Consider the following 19,887-nt stretch of genomic DNA (forward strand, 5'->3'; position numbering starts at 1 on the left):
ACTGAATATTTTAAGACTGTCAAAAGTATTGAAGGGAGTTTCCTGATGTTTTTATTTTAACAGTGCCTCTACTGAAATACAAAGAAATCTTTGATACTCTACTCATTTTCCTAGGTTATGAGGGGATGATAATTGAGAAGTATATTTGAGTGTCTGGTTAGAATTTCTCTAATCAGGTGCAGTGTAAACAACAAAAAAGCACTTCTATCTCTCTATATCACTAAACAGAGCCCAGCTTAAAGAGGTCAGAGGAGCTGGGTTTGAGAAACAGATAATTAACTATAAGACAAAATTAGGGTTGAGGCATAAAAACCCAAGTATACCAACTTGGTGGGAACATGGTCAAGCAAAAGGGTTAAGAGAATGTGGGCTGATCCCTAGGTGAGGTGTAGTTTGGTTCAGCCTTCTAAAATGAGGAGCTTATTTTCATTATTTAGAAAGGAAACTTCAAGTATTTTTGTTAATTCAAAAGATTTTATGAGATACAGTCTAATGACAGTATGAAAAAAAAAATCAAAGCCCACATTTGGTTTACTTAATAAGGAAACAATGATTTAGATGCTGCACATAAATGACTCCTAAGATGAGAAGAGCAGTGTGCTCCCAGTGGGCCACAAACAGCCTTTCCATATAAAATCTAAGGAGGTTCTCAAGAGTCTAAAGCACTGTGGTCAGGGTGGCGATCGATACCTGTCCATTATAATGATCTGTGTAGTGGGGTTCTCAAGAAACATTACACTCAATCATCCGAAATATCTTCATCCAGGTTGATGTCTGTTGTGTCAATATCTTCTAATTCCAAATTATCCAGATCTATTTCCAGTTCAGGTAAATTCTGCAAAGAAAAGAGTTATATAGCACTTTGTTATCTCTGATAAGCTTTTGAAGCTACCTCTGATTCATGATCCAAAGAGAACCAAAGCAATAGTCAAAAGGGACATTCTCTCATTTCAGAGCCCCTGCTCTGAAAGTGATTACGTCACTTGAAATGCAGAGGCCTGTCCATCCTGCAGCCGTTTCATGGGGAGAAAGGAGTGCACCTGGGGTTCCCATGCAAAGTCTAGGTATGATGTCTGTACCTTTTCTTCTTTGTTGGCTGTGTGGGAGGTGACAATTACTGGAGTAGGAGAAGCAGGTTTCCCATCAAGTTCCTGAAAGGCCAAGTGGAGATACATATATAAAAATGGAGAATTTATTCAGGTAATTTTCCCCCAGTGGAAGGCTATTCAGGATTAGGAAATGGGAGATGACACTTGAACAAATCTTAACCAGATTATCTCAGGCAGTATTCTGACCTGTTGAGCTGCAGATCTTGAGGGCTGAAAGCCTTTTGCCTCTTCCATAACATTTCTTTCTTCATTTGGCTATCAGAATAAAGTAATAATGAAATATTCTGAAGTCATAATTCATTTATGAATTTGATCCAAATCTCAATTATCAGCTCTCAATCCAACAATAAAGTATGTAAAGTAGGAACACACTTCTACACTCTAGTCACACTGAATGAGGTCTGCTCCCTGGCGACTCACCGTGACAAGTGGGTATTGCTTGGCTGGCCAAAGATCAGCATGTGTTTCCTTCACCCATTCTTCTACAACAAAGGCTTCTTTTAATCCAGGAAAAAGGTTTTCATATTCTGTTGGATCTGCAAGGGATTCTGCTGCTTTCTGATTGACTTTTGAAAGATTTTCTCTCCAGAGTTTCACCACCCTATTGTAGAGATCAAGGAACCAAAGGGAGACTTGAGTAAGTGTGCTCTAGTTTTTATCTGAAACATTTGTTCCTAAAATTAAAAGTCCGTACCTTGAAACCTGACTGGGTAAGTAAGTCCGGGCTAGGAAAGCGGCTTCTGGCAGTCGACCTGTTCTAATCAAGAGTTCCAGGCAGGCATCTAGCCTAAAGATGAAAAAGGAGAGGCACTATTACCAAGAAGAGACAAATGTAGATGTAGTGTTGCAAGGTCAGCATTCTCTCCCCAACTTCCACACATATACCTCACACCTCATTTCTGTCACTGAGTCATTTACTTGTCATCATCAGTGTGTTTACATAATCAATGGACTCCAAGAGCGTGAAGGGTAGGACAGGTTTGTGATCATTTTCGCTCTCTCGGCAACCAGTTTTAACAATTAACAACTCCTAAGAAGAATCTAAGGGGGCTTTTCAAGGCCAGCTAAGGCAGCTTAGACAAGCACATTTTCAAAGGCTTTCAGGAGCTACAGGAGCAGAAACTTGGTTTCACAAGTGGGAACATTGAGGGCAGTGTCTCCCATGTGGGCTGTGCTGGACAATCCAGTGGTCTCTAGCAGGAAAATGTCCTAGTGTCTATTTTTTTAATTTCAATTTTTTTCGAAGTTTGGTAAAGTAGACAATGTGTAGAATCCATAGGTTTTGGGGGGAAAAAAGGGGTTTTGGCTTTTAGAAATGTAATACATTACATATATATTACCTAATATCCTCGACATCAAATGAAAGTCCAACAATATTCTGCAATAACACATGAATACTAAATGTGATAACAAGAACAAGTAGCATAAAAGCATAAAATAATATACTTCGGAGTTAAGGTTTTGCCATCAAATAAATTATAGGAAACTGTTTTCAGGACAGTTTTTGGTTTTTGAATTATGGACCTATTCCTACAGGTACACAAATTTATGAATATATTATAAAAACATTGGGATACACTAAGCTTTGATAATAAAGTGTGAGGTTTATTTAAAAAGTCACTATGCAGGGCAAGGTTACTGAATATTTTTGTGTTTTATTTCATAATATGGTCAACTAATGTTGAGATGATTTAGTTTGCACTAACTGCTAGACTTTGAGAAGTATATGGTATTTTTATGCTTTACAACTGGACTCAATTCTAGAAGTACCTGACATCCTCAATCCCCTTTATTCTTGCCATGGACAGGTCAGAATTACCCAATTTGGGTAAAACTATTGGCCATTTGGGTACTACAGGAACAGCACAATAGCTTCCTGCTGTGGTAAAATAAAATGGCTCAGCCAGGGAGAGGCCAGGCTTTTGAGAAAGGTGTTTTAACATTTCTCTCAGTCCAAGCCTCCTTAAACAGCACATTTTGCTTATTTCGACCAAATGTGTCAAGAGCATCCCTTGCTGAAGGTGAACACCACCACAGTAGCACTGTCCTTCCTCGGACTACCCCTACTAGCCAGGGCTAGGCCAGGTGCCTGTCCGTTCTCTCTCCAGGGTTCATTCTTCCTCTGTAAACCACCCTCATAGTCATTGCAGAAACCAGTGCTTTAAATTACTATGCCCACCTCTCTCAGACCTTGGATTAACACTTACTTGCCCTGTAAAAAGTAGCTCATGAATGCCACGTTATTCTTGCCATCTCTCTCTGCACCCTCTGCTAGTTTGTTCACCATACTAGCATTTCCAGAGGCAGTGGCCAAGAGCAACAGGCCTCCATAATCCTGTGCATGGTGCAGGCACTCTTGGGCAAGGCCAAACTGACATTTACTAATGGCAAGTTCGGCAAGTTGTTTCCACTTTTGTTCTGACTGTAAAAAAAGAGTTTCCAAATTAAAACATCTATGGAAATAAACATTTGAATTTTCAACATAACAGTCTTCTGTTAACCTATTACTGGGCTGCCAATGGGAGATATTTCATACATATACTGAGCTGTGCTTATTAAGCTGGTTCTATCAATCAAAGTAAGAATGGAATGACAAAATGTATAATGAGAAAATGGCAGTTATTCGCATATACAAAATGAATTCAAACGAATCAATTTTAATGATGCATGAATAATCATCAACCCATTATAATTTTGTAATTACACAGTAAAACTAAAAGTAATATTATCTAATTGGAGTTTTAAGGTAATTAGATTGCAGTTATTTTAATGATTTAGTACCATTTCTGGAAAGTGTAGAGCATTGTTTTTTATATTCTTAAATATTTAACAATGATGTTATCTGTTATTTGTAGCTTGTCAAAAAATCAAAATGCTACACATTTGGATGATCTCAATGTAGCTGAAATTTATTTAGCACATCTGAAATGAATTTACCAATAAATGCTAGACTTAAACCACAATTGGGGGCCCTTAATACATAGCAGTTCATTAAAATCATTAAATTGTGTCAAAATATTAAAATCTTTAAAACCAACAACTTTCTCACTAGTTTGGGATAATGACAAATTACTGCTTTGTCTGTCTGTACTCTAAGTTCCCAGGCTACAATATCTAATATCTTACGTCTTCTTTTACAAAACAGATCTCCTATAAGCTATTGAAAACACTTTTTCTTAAATTCACAATGCTAAAAATAGATATCCAATAAAATTCATTCATGTAAAGACTAACAAATGCATTTTTTAAGTGAACAAATAGAGGCAGTCATCCAAAGAGATTTACTAATTTGCATTTCAGAAAAATTTAACAAGAGAACTTACACTAAACACAAAGAAGTAGCTACTAACCTTTGAATCAATACAGAAAATCATGACTTAGTACATACCTCTGCTTCTACTGCTAATTGGTATGCGATTTTCAGTTCTCCAAGCTGTAGAGCAAGTTCAAAGCGATGCTCCGGATCTGTGGATACTGTAAGAGCTTGCTGCTTGAAGCCCTAAACAGAGAACATATGTAACTGTGTGTGCAGTCTATGTGTGTATATCACACACAGCAAGTCAGCCATTTAGCTCTCTCTTGAACCAAGACTACCTTGCTAACACACAAACCCCACTGCCTAAACATAATAAATAATACTCTTTAATGAGAAGACAGAAAAGCGAAGGAAATCATTAAAAGAACAAACCAGCAGACAAAATGCAGTCCCGCAATGCTATTTTCTAAGCACTGGAAGGTGACTGATGCTGAACAAACTCATGTAAAACTAGTAAATCAAAAATGCAAAAGCACGCAAATGTCAAAAAGACAAAGATTCTGGAAAGCTGAGTGAACTAGAGGCATTTCAAAGAGAGGCTCAGTGGTGTAGACCTAGCCATTCACAACCTACTCGCTAAGCTGGGCTCAGAGATCATGTAATCCGGTCCCTCAAAGAAAAGCAGTTAAATGTAAAAGCTTCCTTCCAATTTTTCCTAATCTGTGGGTCATTTAGCAAACATTTTGCTTGCAGGTCCTGACACTGATAGGGTATCGTTACAGGACTTGACTGCTGGTCTTATGTCTACTTTATTCATCAAAGGGCAGGAAATCTAAAACTGTCTTCCATATTCCAGAGAGTCATCAAAACAGGCTTTTAAACCAACTACTGTAATTACCAAATTAGCTTCTCCCCTAAGACAAGGAGTACTGATGGGAGTATGCACTGTGGGCAAGTTCATCAGCTCTATGGATGTGGTGCATTAGACCAAGCTGAGACTTCAAGAGACTCCCCTGGAATGAGGAAGAATGCTCAGTTATGGGGTGGCCAAGAGGGAGTTGCTGGACAGCTATCCAAGTTCTGTCCAGCTGGATCTCCAGGAAGGCTGTATCATTATGTTTAAAATGTTTTAACTTCCCAGACTACACAAACTGCCCCCTCTCCCTCTCTCACATATAAATAAATAAAATTTTAAAAACAAAACAAAAAAACACCCAAAAAGAAAACCAGCAAACAAACAAACAAAAAAAAAATCCCTCTTACTTGCTTTTCCAGAAAGTGTGCAACTCTGGTCCTCTGTTCTTTTGGAATGGTAGGAAGAACCTTATCAGCCATGCTAAAGTCCCTTCTCATGACAGCTGTCTGGTATTCCAGCACGGAAACCAGCAGAGAATAGCTAACAATGTTCAGTTCTTTATCACCCAGATAAAGCCTGTTGTCTTTAGGAATATAGCCCAGGAGATACATTGTCCTGTAACAGACACAGAAACTAATTAGGAGTAGGCCCAAATCAGTAGAATGATACACACACACACACACACACACATACACACACACACACACACACACACAACCTGCCTCTTGCTCAGAATCTTTTCACTTCGACTGATGCAATTTTGATCAACAAGAGCCAACCTACTAAAACTGTTACACACTGAAAAATCAAGCCTATCACTGCTACAAACCAGCAATAGGTTTTGTTTAAAAAACATAATTCTGAATTTAGAATGCTTGACACAAAAGTAAAACAATATTCAGTTACCTGTCCAAGTGGGCAATGGTGACTATTTCTCCTCCAACATAATAATTTAATCTGTTCACAGAACTTGTGTAAATGAAGCAATCGCCTACCCACAGCCCTGTTTTCACAATTTCCTGAATCTCACCAAGAACCTGCAGAGAGAAAAATAGTCTATTATTACCTTACTGAGAATTAGAAGTCCTGTCAATCATAAAAACTGAGTATGACTGGGGTGATAAGGTAATACAGTAAGGAACGCAAAGTAAAATCCTACTTCAAGAAAGAAAATATTTTCTTGGAATTTCTATCTTCTTTCTCCATTTAAAAACAGATTCCTGGATGAGTATTTGTAATGCAGAATCTCACTGCTGCATCAGAGCTGTGATCTAAACTCACATACATGAAACTGGAAAAGGAAGTATTTCATAAAATCTTCCAGGACCATCTCCACAATAGATGACTTAATTTTACCATTTGAGAGCTCATTTAAATCACTCTGGGTGAACTGTCTAGAGACCAAAACACCTAATTTTCCTTACTGAAAGATATCAAAGTGAATCTAATGATTTTCTAAAATCAAAGTACAAATTTCTTTTAAACATACATACTTTCAAACTCTGATCTTTGAGTCAAGACTTTAATTTTCACATTTCACTGGAATTCCTTATATGTTCACTTTCTCCAAAACTTAATAAAATATGAAACTCAGTGAAGTTCATACAAATATAAATCACTTAAAAAACAAAGCTAAAGTTGTGTTGGTGAATTACCTCAAAGGCGTCTTCAATGCCATCTTCAGTAACTCCCTCATGTGTTTCCTGTGCAGCCAAGACTTTTTCAGACAGATACTTCAAGATAAAAAACGACTCCTCGGTGGCAATACAGACCAGCTCTCCAGAGTCAGACCAGAAAATCTGTAACATGGCAAGCAGACACATGGACAGTTTTGGATTTCTGTGTGGTATGACTAACTGCATACACTTAGTTTCTAACAAGATTTGTTTTTCTTACATCAGGATAATAAATACACATTTGACAAGTTTATATAGTGCATGGTGTGTACATATATGTACAGATACATATACCACATATATACATATACGTACATATGTGTATATCCATGTTTGGAGGGTAGATGGGGCAGTGCCTTGCTATTTATTTTTTTTTATTTTTATTTTTCTTATAGTGCCTTGCTATTTAGCTGAGAAATGGAAAGACCAAGGGGAGACAGGAAGGAAAGCTGTTAGGAAGCACTGGACATGCTGTCATTTAGAAGCAGCAGCCCATTCCCTATTGCTCTAAAAAAGTGTTTTTCAGCCTTTCTTTTTTCCATTATCACCCTCACCCACATACCCAGGAATATTTTTAGACATTTTTTTCCCTCACCTCCCCCTACAAAATACCACGGATACTATATATGCTTATACATATATAATGCATATACATACATACATGGTATATACACACACACACACACACACACACACATAACATATATATACATCTAAGTATCTCCCCTTTATAGATAAAGTGCAAATTTTCTTCACCCTCAAGAACCAATTTTTCTCCACCAGGGTGCTAGTGCCCATTCAGAATGCATGCTATAAAAGACACAACCAGGGCCCTAGGGAGGTGGATTTGTCTCCAAAGATTTCTGTCTGACAATGAAAGGTGTCAAAGAAGCAGGTAGTTCCAGAAAACTTTGCCACTGGAGACATTTACCTGAAATTTAAACAGCCATCATCAGGTAAAGTATGAAAAGGCTTCCTGAATGGTATGGGAGCTCTTAGGCCTTTCCAAGTCAAGAGCTCCCTGACTTCTTATCTTTAAAGCATGCTTTTTATACTGTCAAATCCATTTAAAATATGAATGGCACTTGGCATTTGTGTAACTTTGGATGCTTTTCAAAATACCCACTGTCTACTGCCTCATTCATATACCACAATTCTGATTTTCTAAGCAATTTTGAAGTAAATGGTACTGAGTCCAACACAATGGAACCAGGACAGCTGGGTATAAGGACATTTCTTTGCCTCAGGGACCCAGAGCTCCTCACAAAGCTACACGTTCCAGAAGTAACAACTGAGGGAAAACTCACGTGTTTGGGCTGAATTTCAATTCTGCGTATGAGTTCTGTATTGTCCCAGTCATAGAAAGCTAAGCCATTTACAGATCTGACTCCCAATAAGAAGCCTCCATAGATACCTGAAAAAAGATTTCTGTTTAGCTGTTTCTGAGCCATTGCAAAGCTTCCAAAAATGTGTCATATATAAATAGCACTCACTTTCAGCTCCAAAATCTGGTTTAAATGATTTTTTTTCCTTAAAGTTCTTAAATATCTTTACAACACTGTTGCTCTCTCTTATTGCATATCTGAGGGAGAAAGGAAGAAAAACATAGCATATTATATACCCAATCATACTTCCATCAAATGTTAGAAATTTTTTCAGATATATTTGAGTAATGATTATGGGTTTTACACTAATACACACATTATTAGGGTATACAAACTATTTCAGAAACTAAGACCCAACATCACTCGCTAAGTGAGTGATTAAACTGGTATATTCCTGCAATGGAACACTGCAAAAATGGGAATCAATCACTGATTCATGCAACAACCTGGATGAATCTCAAAAACATGATGCTGAGCAAAAGAAGCCAAACATAAGAGTGGATACTGTATGACTCCATTTATATGAAACAAAAGACAAATCTAATCCACATGGTGACAAAAAGCAAATCAGTGTTTCTTGGGGCCAGGGAAATGACTGTTAAGGGAAAACAAGGGGATTATTTGGGAATGATAGAAATGTTCTATGTTTTCATTGTGCTGGTGGTTAGATTGTATACATTTGTCTAAATTCATTGAAATGTACATTTAAAATAGTGCATTTAATTTTGTATGAATTCAATAAAGGTGACTTAAAAAATAAAGAAAAATTTTTATAAGTGGTGTAGACATTTTTGGCAACTTAGAACAGTGTGTATATTCCAGCCTCTTGAAAAGAGGGGCTGGGGCTGTGGCTGTTACTGGATATTCAAGAGTACTTACGGAAGTGATCTGATAAGCATTCCTATCAAGAGAGGAAAGATGTTAAGTAGGGCCTTGGCTGGATAAAGCTAATTTAAAAAAAAAAAAAGGCAAAAAGCAAACTATCAAAACAGAGGGGATCCCTGGTTGGCTCAGCGGTTTAGCGCTGCCTTCAGCCTGGGGCCAGATCCTGGACCAGGGATCGAGTCCCATGTTGGGCTCCCTGCATGGAGCCTGCTTCTCCCTCTGCCTGTGTTTCTGCCTCTCTCTCTCTCATGAATAAATAAATAAAAAATCTTAAAAAAAGAAAAAACCAAAGCCCTGATATTTATTACATGCACCAAAAAGGAATCAAGAAGGAACACTCGGTAACTAGTATGTAGTATAATTATAAAGAATTATAAATAACTAGTACCTAGTGTGATAATTCAGAGATTTTTCCTGCTTTTAATGAGAATATTTTATAAGTACTCTAAATTCAGGCAGAATTTGTTTTAAGAACAGCAGTTGGATAACATCACAGAAAAAAGATTCAATGAAGTTCTCATCAAGATGACATCAGATTGTAGTCTCTCCCAACTAGCTCTGGACCCTAACAGTCAGTACCTGAGGATGCCAGGTCACAAGGAGAGACTACTTTGTCTTGAGCCCAGAAGCACCAAGCCCTGCCACAGGCTCTATTAAGGAAATGGGTGCTGGGCCCCCAGTTTAATGGGATTATTAGATGAACTTGAGTGAGCTTGCTGAATACCAAACACAGAAAGGGCAAAGGCAGCTCTGATGAGAATTGTCCTTGAACACGGAAAAGCATAGCCAACACCGAGGCTTTGGAACATGTTTCATATAGCCACACACAAATCACCCATCTGCAATCAGTGCCAGATGGACAGCCCCAAGCCAAAACTTACTCTGAAGAATCATGGGCCCATGCAAACTCCTGGGCAGATCCAAAGCTCTTGTTTCTCAATGCCATTGCTGTGTAGATAATATACTCACCATCGCCACACACCACAACAAACCTGCAAATTATGGAAGCCAGGGAGAGAAGTAGGATCAGTGACATGTGGAAGTTATGAAACAATGCTTCATCTTCATAATAAAATACTTCTAATAACAAATGCTACTTCAGCTGACTGTTATTATTGAATCTGGTATCTTTTAAAGTTACGCATTTCTTCAAATACAGAGCTACCCATACATATTCTATCCAAAAACATACTATGAAGATGAAGTTTTGCTAAAAACCTTCTTGCAGTGGCCTTCTCTTATAAACAAAGGAGACTTGAGGCACAAAGAATGGCTGGAGATGCACAGGGGCCAGGATTTTAATAGTAGCACTTTATTCATTACATTTATACCATAAGAAGGTGCTACTTTGTTGCAAGATTATCTTAATTTTAAAGCATATCACTGGAATGAATAAAAATACTCATTTTTAATGACTGTTAAGTTTATCAAAATAAACAGAATATTTTAACATTTAATTAGTGAAAATAGAATATTGTATATAGTCAAGTAAAATTTTCTCAAGATATAAAACTCTCTGTAAAATATTGTATTAGCTGCTATTAGACTGCCAAAGGTAAAATGCAAAACTTAGAACAAAAAAAATGTTTTTTATGATATCAAGGGAAAAAAATTTAATGCATTCTTCATCTTCCTAAGAAAATTATATTACAAGTAACCATGGATACCATTTACTGAACAAGGCAGCACACTTGGTTTACAGTTCGTCTTTTTCAATACCCAGCACAGAATTATAAGACACCCAGATCTATTGTAAAGTAACTTTTAAAGGCGCACAGGTTTAAACCTATGCTTCAAACTCTTTTACAAGATGTTTGGTGCTTTCTAAATCATAAGGAATGAAAATGATGGTTCAAATATAGATAAGCAGAATTATTACCATTCCCTCAATTTTTTCAAAGGACACATACTTGAGTCAACTTTTCTTCCTAAGTTAGCAAATTTTTAGAGCACCTAAGGAGTCTCAGGATAAGACATGGTATCTGCCCTTGAAGGAGCACAAGGACACAAACCCCATACATTTAAAATGAATAAATGGGACAGAGCCAGATAGGTAAATATGCTTACATCCTGCATGCCAACTTGATCGATGGACATGCTCCCTGCCAACTGTGTTGAGGATTGTTAGGCTAGGGCAAAGCTCATCAGGAATGCCCACCACAGAGTAAGAGTGGTATACACTATGGATATGCAAACACTGCTCTAACATACACAGAAGCTCAGAGGGAGATTCCGGTTATGGCTTACCGTCCATTAGGATTGTGCTGAATAGTCTGGGGGTATATTTCACAACTGCCCATGTCCTTGACTGCTAATGGCAGTCTTTCTCCATCTTTAATTTCAGCATCTCCCATTGCTTTTAGGTTGGCCTGCTGGACTTCTGAATGCTTGGCCCAAATTATCTTTCCATTGGCATCCATGGACATGGCAGGTTCCTCCCGACCAAGCTGGAAGAATGATAAATAAAACCACAAAATAAACATTTCTATTTTCACTTAACAGAAGGCTTCTTTTTTTCCACTTTAAATCTCCAGTACTTACTCTCTTATGCTTAATGAAAGAAGAGCCAGTTTAATAAAACTGGTGGCTTAGAAGATGATTGTACTAAAATACAAGGAAAACTTCTTCCACTATGTTCATTTATTCAGAGAGTATAATTAGAGATTACCTTAACAATGATGCTCCCTTCGTCATAGCCCAAAGCAACATTGTTGGACCCTCTCAGACTGGCCACACACCACACCCTCTCCATTCCATAATTCAATGTGCTCTCAAGGCGGTACGTGCTGGAATGCCAAATACGCACGGTTCCTAAAAAGAACAATGTGAATGTTCCCTTTTAATCTGAACATATAACAATGAACTGTGTCGGGTGAACCGGCCACAGGGAAGTCTTTATTAAGTTTCCTGGTAGCTTAATTTTTTGACCTATAGTCTGTAGGTGATTTTATAAAGCAACATAAATAAGTGAATAGAAAATTTTAAGAAACTAAGAAATGTGATTTTCCATGTAAAATAATGAATTTCCTAGGTACACTGCTTACTATATACCTGCAGATGCTTTACACACATGTGATCTTTTCTTTTCACTATAATCCTATGGGGCAGATATGTCTGTTCTCATTTCATAATCTACTCAAACCACTATCTATGAAGTGGCAGCACCTGAATTTGATCCCAGGTTTTTAGACTCCAAAGTACTGACAGGCTTTTTCACAGTTTTTCTTTAGGACTTCTGGGCATCCTTTTACTTAAGTAAGAGAGCCAAAACACAGGAGGAGGAGGAGGAGGAGGGTGAAGACAACAATGTCCCTTCACTCTCCTAAAGCTCAAGTATTCTCTAATAAAAAACAGTAAAGTTATCAGAAACATCCAGTTACAATGCAGGGCACTACCTGGCTTAAACATGCACTTAGGGATCCCTGGGTGGCTCAGCAGTTTAGCGCCTGCCTTCAGCCCAGGGCCTGGTCCTGCAGTCCTGGGATCAAGTCCCACATCAGGCTCCCCGCGTGGAGCCTGCTTCTCCCTCTACCTGTATCTTGGCCTCTTTCTCTGTCTCTCATGAATAAATAAAAAAATAAAATAAAATCTTAAAAACAAAAACAAAAACCACGCACTTAGTAATTATAAGCACAGGAACAAACATACATTTCTAACTTACCATCTTCTGAACCTGTGATGATGATTGGCAACTCAGGATGAAAACTGGCACAAGACACATTTTGAGCATGTCCCTCCAGTGTCTGTACACATGTCTTATTCTGTAATCAAGACACAGAAAAAAATATATATTTTAAATATATCTATTTTTTTAATGAAAAACAACTCATCCTTAATTTTTCCAGTGCACAGATACATAAGTGATAATGGTTGTGACAATTTAAATAGTTTTTATATATAGAAATTTTTGAAACACAATTGTCTTATGTGCATATTTTTTCTAATTCTTTGACAATACAGGGAAATGTAATTGCAACTATCACATTTAAAGAAGAGATCTGATTTTCATCTGAATATTCCCCCCCCCGCAACTTCTAAGATAATATCTTTAATATTTTTATTCTGTACTTAAACACAAATCTGAATAAGGTGCTGAGTAACACTGGATTTCTAAGCCTCATTTTATTAATAACTGTTTATGGAAATTTTGATCTAAGAAACAGAAAATCTGTCTCTTAGAGACAAAAAGCATAGTAACAAGAAGTTGTAATTAGGTTTACAAAGCCTATGTGACAACTGGCTATACCATGGCTATGTCATAGTATTATTTGTTGATCTGCTAGTTTTCAAATATGAACAGAAGTCTACCAGTGAGGATACTAGCGAATGTAATACTTCATTTTAATCAAAATGATTATAATTTCTACTGTTGAATGAAAAGTAAACATAATGGCATTTTATTTTAAAATCTTGATAGGTATTTGCTTTCATTTTTATGGAGAACTCTGAGACCACTATTTAGATGCAAATACTGAAGCATTATTACTATGAATAGAGTTCAATAATAAACTGTACCTGATAGTCCCATATTTTAACAAGACGGTCATCTGCACCTGAAATGAGGTATGGTTTATCGCCACCACTGTAGTAATCGATGCAATTCACGCCTTTCTCATGTCCCTCCAGAGTGAAGTTTGGTGAGGAAGAACCCAATTGCCAAACCTTTAGAGAGCAACAGCATCTGCCAGTCAATAAGAGCCTTGCTTTTCAGAAGGCAGTTCCACCACACTTCTAATACATTAGATAAAGTGTCAAAGCCCAGGAGAGGAAAACTAAAAACTAAAGAATGTATGTATTTTTTTTCATCCATTTGTTTCCATTCTTTCTCACCTTACTTGAATTTCCAGGGGGCAGAATAACTACAGTGTTCTCTGAAAATGCCAAATTCCAGGCTTTATCCCTAAAGAGTTTTTCCCTATCCCTACAGATTCTTCAGGAATCTAGATTTTTTTTTAACAGATACCCCAGTAATCCACAGGCTGTGGTCTGAAGAACAATTCTTTAAAGGTAAGAAGTGGTTTTTATGAGAATTTTAATATAAAGATAATGAAAGTGGATTTAATTTAATAAGGTTTGTTAAAAAGAGAAAATTACCACTTAACTAAAAAATTTAGAGTATGGAAAAGTAGTCAAACATTACCATAGCACTAGTATTGAGCTTTATCTTTACAAATAATTACTGAGAGCCTCCTACATAAGTGGCCCTCTAGGAGGTATAAAAGATGCGTAAACAAATGTTTACCACTGAATACATATAATAAACTTTACTAGAACCAAAGATAAGACAGTTTATGTTCTCAAGATATACCTTTTATTGAAGAAAGTTTGAAACTAATTTCTCAAAGTTTCCAACCTATGTCAAAAACAAGGACAATCCAGCAAAAGGAGGAAAAAGGTCAAAACCCTAAGATACTTGGACAGATATCATTTAATAATAAATTATCAAATAACATATAATATGTTACCTAAGTTAAAGGAAAATTAATAAAAATGTTACATAAACATACATGCACACATGAAAGCAAAAATTAATGCAATTATCATTTTAAATCTATGCATATAGAGATTTTAAATACTGTAATGGAAAAAGGAGTATGACTAGTCTCATGCAACATGTATTAAGTGTCTGGTACAAGCAAAGCACTGTGTTGCTGGCTACTGAGTGTCTGTTTGAGGGAGTGGGGGTGATACCAGTTCCTACCCCAAACATCAACATTTTGGAGGATAAAGATTTCTGAAGACACATTAGTTATCATTCAGAATAAGGGCCATAATAGAGACAAAAAAGGAATGGAAGGAATGGGATGAGCACGACTGGCTCTGTCTGGGGATGTAATGGAAGTCTGAAGAGAGCCTCTCAGAGTAACTGTGCTAAGCCTTGAAAGATGAGTAGTTCTCCAGAGGAAAAAAAGTCAAAAGGGAAAAATAAAGAGTATCATAAGTAGAGGTAACAGCTGAATAAGGTTCTCTAGAAAATGGTGGGTAGGCCAGGGTTATAGGAGATGTCTCATAATATTAGCTGTGGCTAGTCTGGAAACCCTTGTATTCCACATTAAGGTACTGGGACTTTATCCTTAGAATGGGAGCAGAAAGGTCAAATCCATGTTTTAGAAAGATACTTGGCAGCAGTAGGGAGAAATAAGAAAAAGAGAATGGAGGCAGATGAAATTTTAAAGTAAAATAGATTAATACTCAGCTGAGGTCAACAACAAATACACTGAAAGGAAATAGGAAACAATACACAAAAAGGAGAAGAAACAGGAAATATGAAGAGATACTGGCATCTTTCTTATTCTAGGTTTGCAATGGTTTACAAGTTTTATAATAGATTGCTTTGACATGGAAAAACACTCCTCCCATTGAGCACAAGTTGTCATAATATTTTTCTAAAAAGAATTATGTCTCTCCGGACCAAAGTGAGAAGTCCTATTTTGACTTCAATATGAGCTCTTGAGAGAAACTTCTAAGCAGGAATAACTTTCTGGACAGCCAGGAACACAATACCTAAAACAATGATATTTCGCCATCATAATGGATATAAATAATAGACACCCTACCTTGATGGTCCTGTCCAAAGATGCACTGGCAAACTGATTGTTATCTTTGGGATTGATCACAATCTGCATGACATAATGAGTGTGTCCTTCAAACACTTGTGAGCAGGACCATTTTTTATCCCAGTCCCAGAGCTTAATAAGCATGTCATCTAGGCCAAAAGAAAGTCTCAAGTTAGTTGCAATTTATATTTCTTTCATTCAGAAGATGCAGTCTTTGTTCCTTTTAAGGCAGGAAATCTAAGAGAAATCATACATTCCATGATTTAAAGAAACAGAATCAGAACTGAACACATTTTTCAAAATCCTTATTTATCCTATGAATAAACTTAATTCTCTATAGAAGAGTGGCGATAAGAGAGAAAAACTACTAACAAACATAAAAATTTCATGAAAAAATTTAGAAAGACTCTGGGCTTTACAGAATGACAGAAGAGTAATACAAGTTTGATTAGAATCTAATTATGACTGAATAATGATGGCAGTGACTAGGGAATAAACATTCTTCTTCTAAGAATGGTGAAAAAAAGCTTTGAATTACTTCTCAGTTTTAACCTAAAAATGTTTCAAAGAGCATTACCAAATCAGTGCAATTTGTTTTAATTAGCCTCCAAAAGTCTACTGTTTTAGATTTAATACTGAGAGCAAACTAGTCTGAATATGAAGATAAAACTGACGAGGGTATATGGCAATCTGGCAAAAACTCACCCACCAGCATGTAAATTAGCTTTCTGTTCAGCAGATGTTTAATCATCTAGACCTTCAGGCCTTCCCTGACAGGAACCAGAGCAATTGCTACACAAATCCTAAGTAGAGTTGATATTTCATTAAATACAAAAGCAAGCGGCACTGATAGCACGTTAATGGATTTAAATAGTTTAAAGGCTGCTTGGAATTAGAACTCTACATGTAACAGCAGTGAAAAAATTGCATGTCTCACTGAATGAAAATTAATTACTCGAAGAGATGCACATGACCAAAAGGAGTCCTCTCTTACCGCTGCTAGTCAGAATGAAAGGCTGGGTTGGATGAACAGCAATACAACGAATATAGTCTGAGTGTGCTTCAAACATATGAACTCTCTCCAAAGTATTGTAATTGAACACTCTAATCTGCATGTCATCCTAGAAATGGAAATTTAGAAATAATTATTATTGTTATGAAGTAAACTATGCAAAATATGTAGGGGTACCTGGGTGGCTCAGTGGGTTAAGTGTCTGACCCTTGACTCTTGACTCTTGATTTCCTCAGGGCCCTGGGATCAATCCCAGCCTCAGGCCTGCTCAGTGAGGAGTCTCCTTCTTCTCTAGCTCTCCCCCTCTACCCCCCCTCTCTCGGCTCCCTCTCCCTCGTTCTCTTTAAAAATAAATAAATAAATCTTGAAAAACAAGTGTATTATGGGCTCCGGGTATTAAGTACATGCCTCAAAACATTACACTAATTAACAAATCAAGAATCAAAATTATTCACATAATCACTGGCCAATTAAGAAATTGAAAGGATTAGAAATTCATATAATTACTTACCGCTCCTGTCACAACCCAATTCTTTCTTGCAACAAACTTTGCAGCTCGAACAGGAAGATCACACACTTCAAATGTTTTCACCAATGTCTTTAAAATTTAATAAGAATATACACTTTTAGTTATGAGAAAATAACTGAAAAATCCATTGTTTTATATTTAAAATTTCCAATTATTTAGGTCACTCCTAATTTAAAACTATTCTCAGGCTGAAGCATGAAAGCTCAACCACCAAATGAAAAAAAGATGATTATCTTTTCTTTACTAGTTTCAAAATTAAAATATTATAAAGGATAAAAGACAGCAAATGTCCACAAGATGGAATTCCAGATCCTCTGTGCTCCAGCCTGCCCTTCCTATCTCTCTAGCCTCACCTTTGGCTACTCCCAGCCTTACCTTTGCTCCTCCTGTTCTGACTGATAAGCCTGGGTGCACAGAACCTTATACTCCCCTTCCATAATATAGTATCTTCATAACTCTGTGTTTAATGTCAATCTTTCCTGCTAAGCTCCCCAAAGGCAAGAATCTTGTTCACTGTGTTCCCAAAACCTAGAACAGTATCTGGCAAACAACTGATTTGTAATAACTATCTGTTGAATGAATTGGTTCTTAGTTTTTTCTTTTTAAAACTAAACCTATTAACTCACAAACAAGATACAATTTTTTGTACACTTTAGCAATATGTTTCCATATAAATGCTATTTACCTCTCTTTAGTGAAGCATGAAACAGTGATTTTAGATGTCTCTTCAAGGTGCTCAAAATGGAATAATAATACATACAGGATAAAAGTAGAAAACTAGGAGACCATCCTAGGAAGAACAGATAAATGCATCTCTTTGTCCTCCCACTTTGATGCCTTATTTTTTTAAAATTCTGAAAATCAAACTATCATTTTGCAATCTCTTTTTGTACCAGAGAATAATGATAAACAGCACAATCTTACTACCCGATTAACCACGTGCACTAAATAAAAGAAACTTACACCTGAAACTATGTTATATTGTATGTCAACCATACTAAAAAAAAAAAAAAAAAGTATAAAAGAAAGAAAAAAAGAAGAGACTGGTTCATAAGAACCGCTGAGCCTACTGTGGTTTCTGAAGCCAGACCTCAAGAGATTTTTCACACAAACAGAATAAATGGGCACATCAGCTCGACTTAATAAGACCACTCCCAGCTGACTACAATACAGACACTGAAAACAGAACAAACAATCTGTAGGATGACAGACAAATCCATGAAAGCTCTTGAGGGGCCAACAAATCCAGGGGACTACTGAGCAGTACAAATAAAGCAGCTGCAGAACAGAGTTCAGGTCCATGTTAAGTACTGTGGCTGATAGAAATGACACGAGAGATGTCTCCACATTCTAGAAGCTAAACAATCTAAAGAGGAGGAAATGCTACACACTCAACATGCACTTAAGTTAGAAAGATAATGACTAACCTTGTATGGTACCTTATAGATCTCCTAATATTATCTAGTTTGATTTAATCCTTTTGACAATCTCATGATATAGGGAGGCAACAATACCATCTTCATTTTAAATAAGTAAACTGATCCTTAACATGGTTAAGAGGCTTTCCCACATCATTAGCAGAATGGCCTCAAATTCTAACATACTGATTTTTCACCATTGAACTCACCCTTCGAAGACTTATTTGAAATTCAAGTACATTTGAATTACTTTCAAAAACTTTTTGCCTCTTTCGAGAATTTTGTTCTCAATATACATGAATGGCAAGTAACTTCTGTTGGTGATAAATGGAGAGAAAAAAAGAGGGAGAACCAAAAATAGAACAAAGATTCAATAAAGACTTACTCAATATCTACTCTAAGTCTGGCTGTCAGATATGCAGTTGGAAAAACAGTGGAAAATTAGACTAGGATAATCCCCGTCCATCCCAGGACCTCCATTCTTGAGGGAAAGAAAGAAATTAGAAGTCACCAACAAGATATATTATAAAAGTAGAAGCAGATGGCCCTGCCAGAGGGCACAGGAGGGAACAAAAGAGAAACACCAGGCAAAGTGGATAAACCAGATAAAATAGAGTTATGTTACGAAAAACTCATAGAAAAGTAAGGCAACTACAGCTGGGATTTAGAGTATACTATAGTGAAATGGTAGTGCTGAGAAATGGCTAAATGGAGTTGATAGAAGAGCTCCCTAGGAAGAATTAGGCCGTGTGGTGGGAGTTGGAGAAGGCATCAAATATCTGTTAAGCATAAAATCACAAAGATTTTAAACCTGTGAAAGCAGAAGTAGATCCCCCCCCCAAAAAAAGAGGAGTTAGCATGCATATTAATGCATATCTGCATTAAGACAAATGGATTCATAAGATGAAGATGTGAAACTGCAGAGGTCAGAAATCCTGATACAGTCCAACAGTGATAAATGGAATATTATTCATTAGCTCAAAAAATAATTGCCTTATGTGTCAGACAATGTTATCAGCACTGGCATAAACCAGAGAACAAAGAGTTAATGTGTATGAAAGGTCACTGATGCAGTCCTGGTGTAGTGTGCATTCGGTGCCATTAAAGTGACCTAAGACTGTAAGGTTGTTTTTAGGTTTATTCCTGACCTTGGTTCCCTAAACCTATTTTTGCCATCTTAAATTACTCAATGTGAATTCTGTCT

At 36.8% G+C, this 19,887-nt stretch overlaps 1 protein-coding gene across 1 annotated transcript in view; it reads right to left on the minus strand.

Annotated features, from left to right (window-relative positions):
* Positions 1-28: 28 nt before the first annotated feature.
* COPB2 (COPI coat complex subunit beta 2) overlaps positions 29-19,887 on the minus strand; it is a 28,781-nt gene continuing 8,922 nt past the window's right edge. The window contains exons 3-22 of the mRNA XM_055321039.1: positions 17,248-17,334; positions 16,719-16,845; positions 15,725-15,873; positions 13,683-13,829; positions 12,829-12,928; positions 11,836-11,978; positions 11,415-11,614; positions 10,049-10,159; positions 8,391-8,479; positions 8,205-8,311; positions 6,877-7,020; positions 6,128-6,258; positions 5,629-5,836; positions 4,498-4,608; positions 3,317-3,531; positions 1,804-1,896; positions 1,530-1,710; positions 1,296-1,364; positions 1,080-1,151; positions 29-835 (exon numbers count right to left, since the gene is read on the minus strand). Of these exons, the coding sequence (XP_055177014.1) occupies positions 740-835; positions 1,080-1,151; positions 1,296-1,364; positions 1,530-1,710; positions 1,804-1,896; positions 3,317-3,531; positions 4,498-4,608; positions 5,629-5,836; positions 6,128-6,258; positions 6,877-7,020; positions 8,205-8,311; positions 8,391-8,479; positions 10,049-10,159; positions 11,415-11,614; positions 11,836-11,978; positions 12,829-12,928; positions 13,683-13,829; positions 15,725-15,873; positions 16,719-16,845; positions 17,248-17,334 (2,580 nt within the window). The 3' untranslated portion in view covers positions 29-739. The remainder of the gene's footprint in view (positions 836-1,079; positions 1,152-1,295; positions 1,365-1,529; positions 1,711-1,803; positions 1,897-3,316; positions 3,532-4,497; positions 4,609-5,628; positions 5,837-6,127; positions 6,259-6,876; positions 7,021-8,204; positions 8,312-8,390; positions 8,480-10,048; positions 10,160-11,414; positions 11,615-11,835; positions 11,979-12,828; positions 12,929-13,682; positions 13,830-15,724; positions 15,874-16,718; positions 16,846-17,247; positions 17,335-19,887) is intronic.

The sequence above is a fragment of the Nyctereutes procyonoides genome, unplaced genomic scaffold (genome assembly GCF_905146905.1).
Source record: "Nyctereutes procyonoides isolate TBG_1078 unplaced genomic scaffold, NYPRO_anot_genome, whole genome shotgun sequence".
Taxonomy (NCBI): Eukaryota; Metazoa; Chordata; class Mammalia; order Carnivora; family Canidae; genus Nyctereutes; species Nyctereutes procyonoides.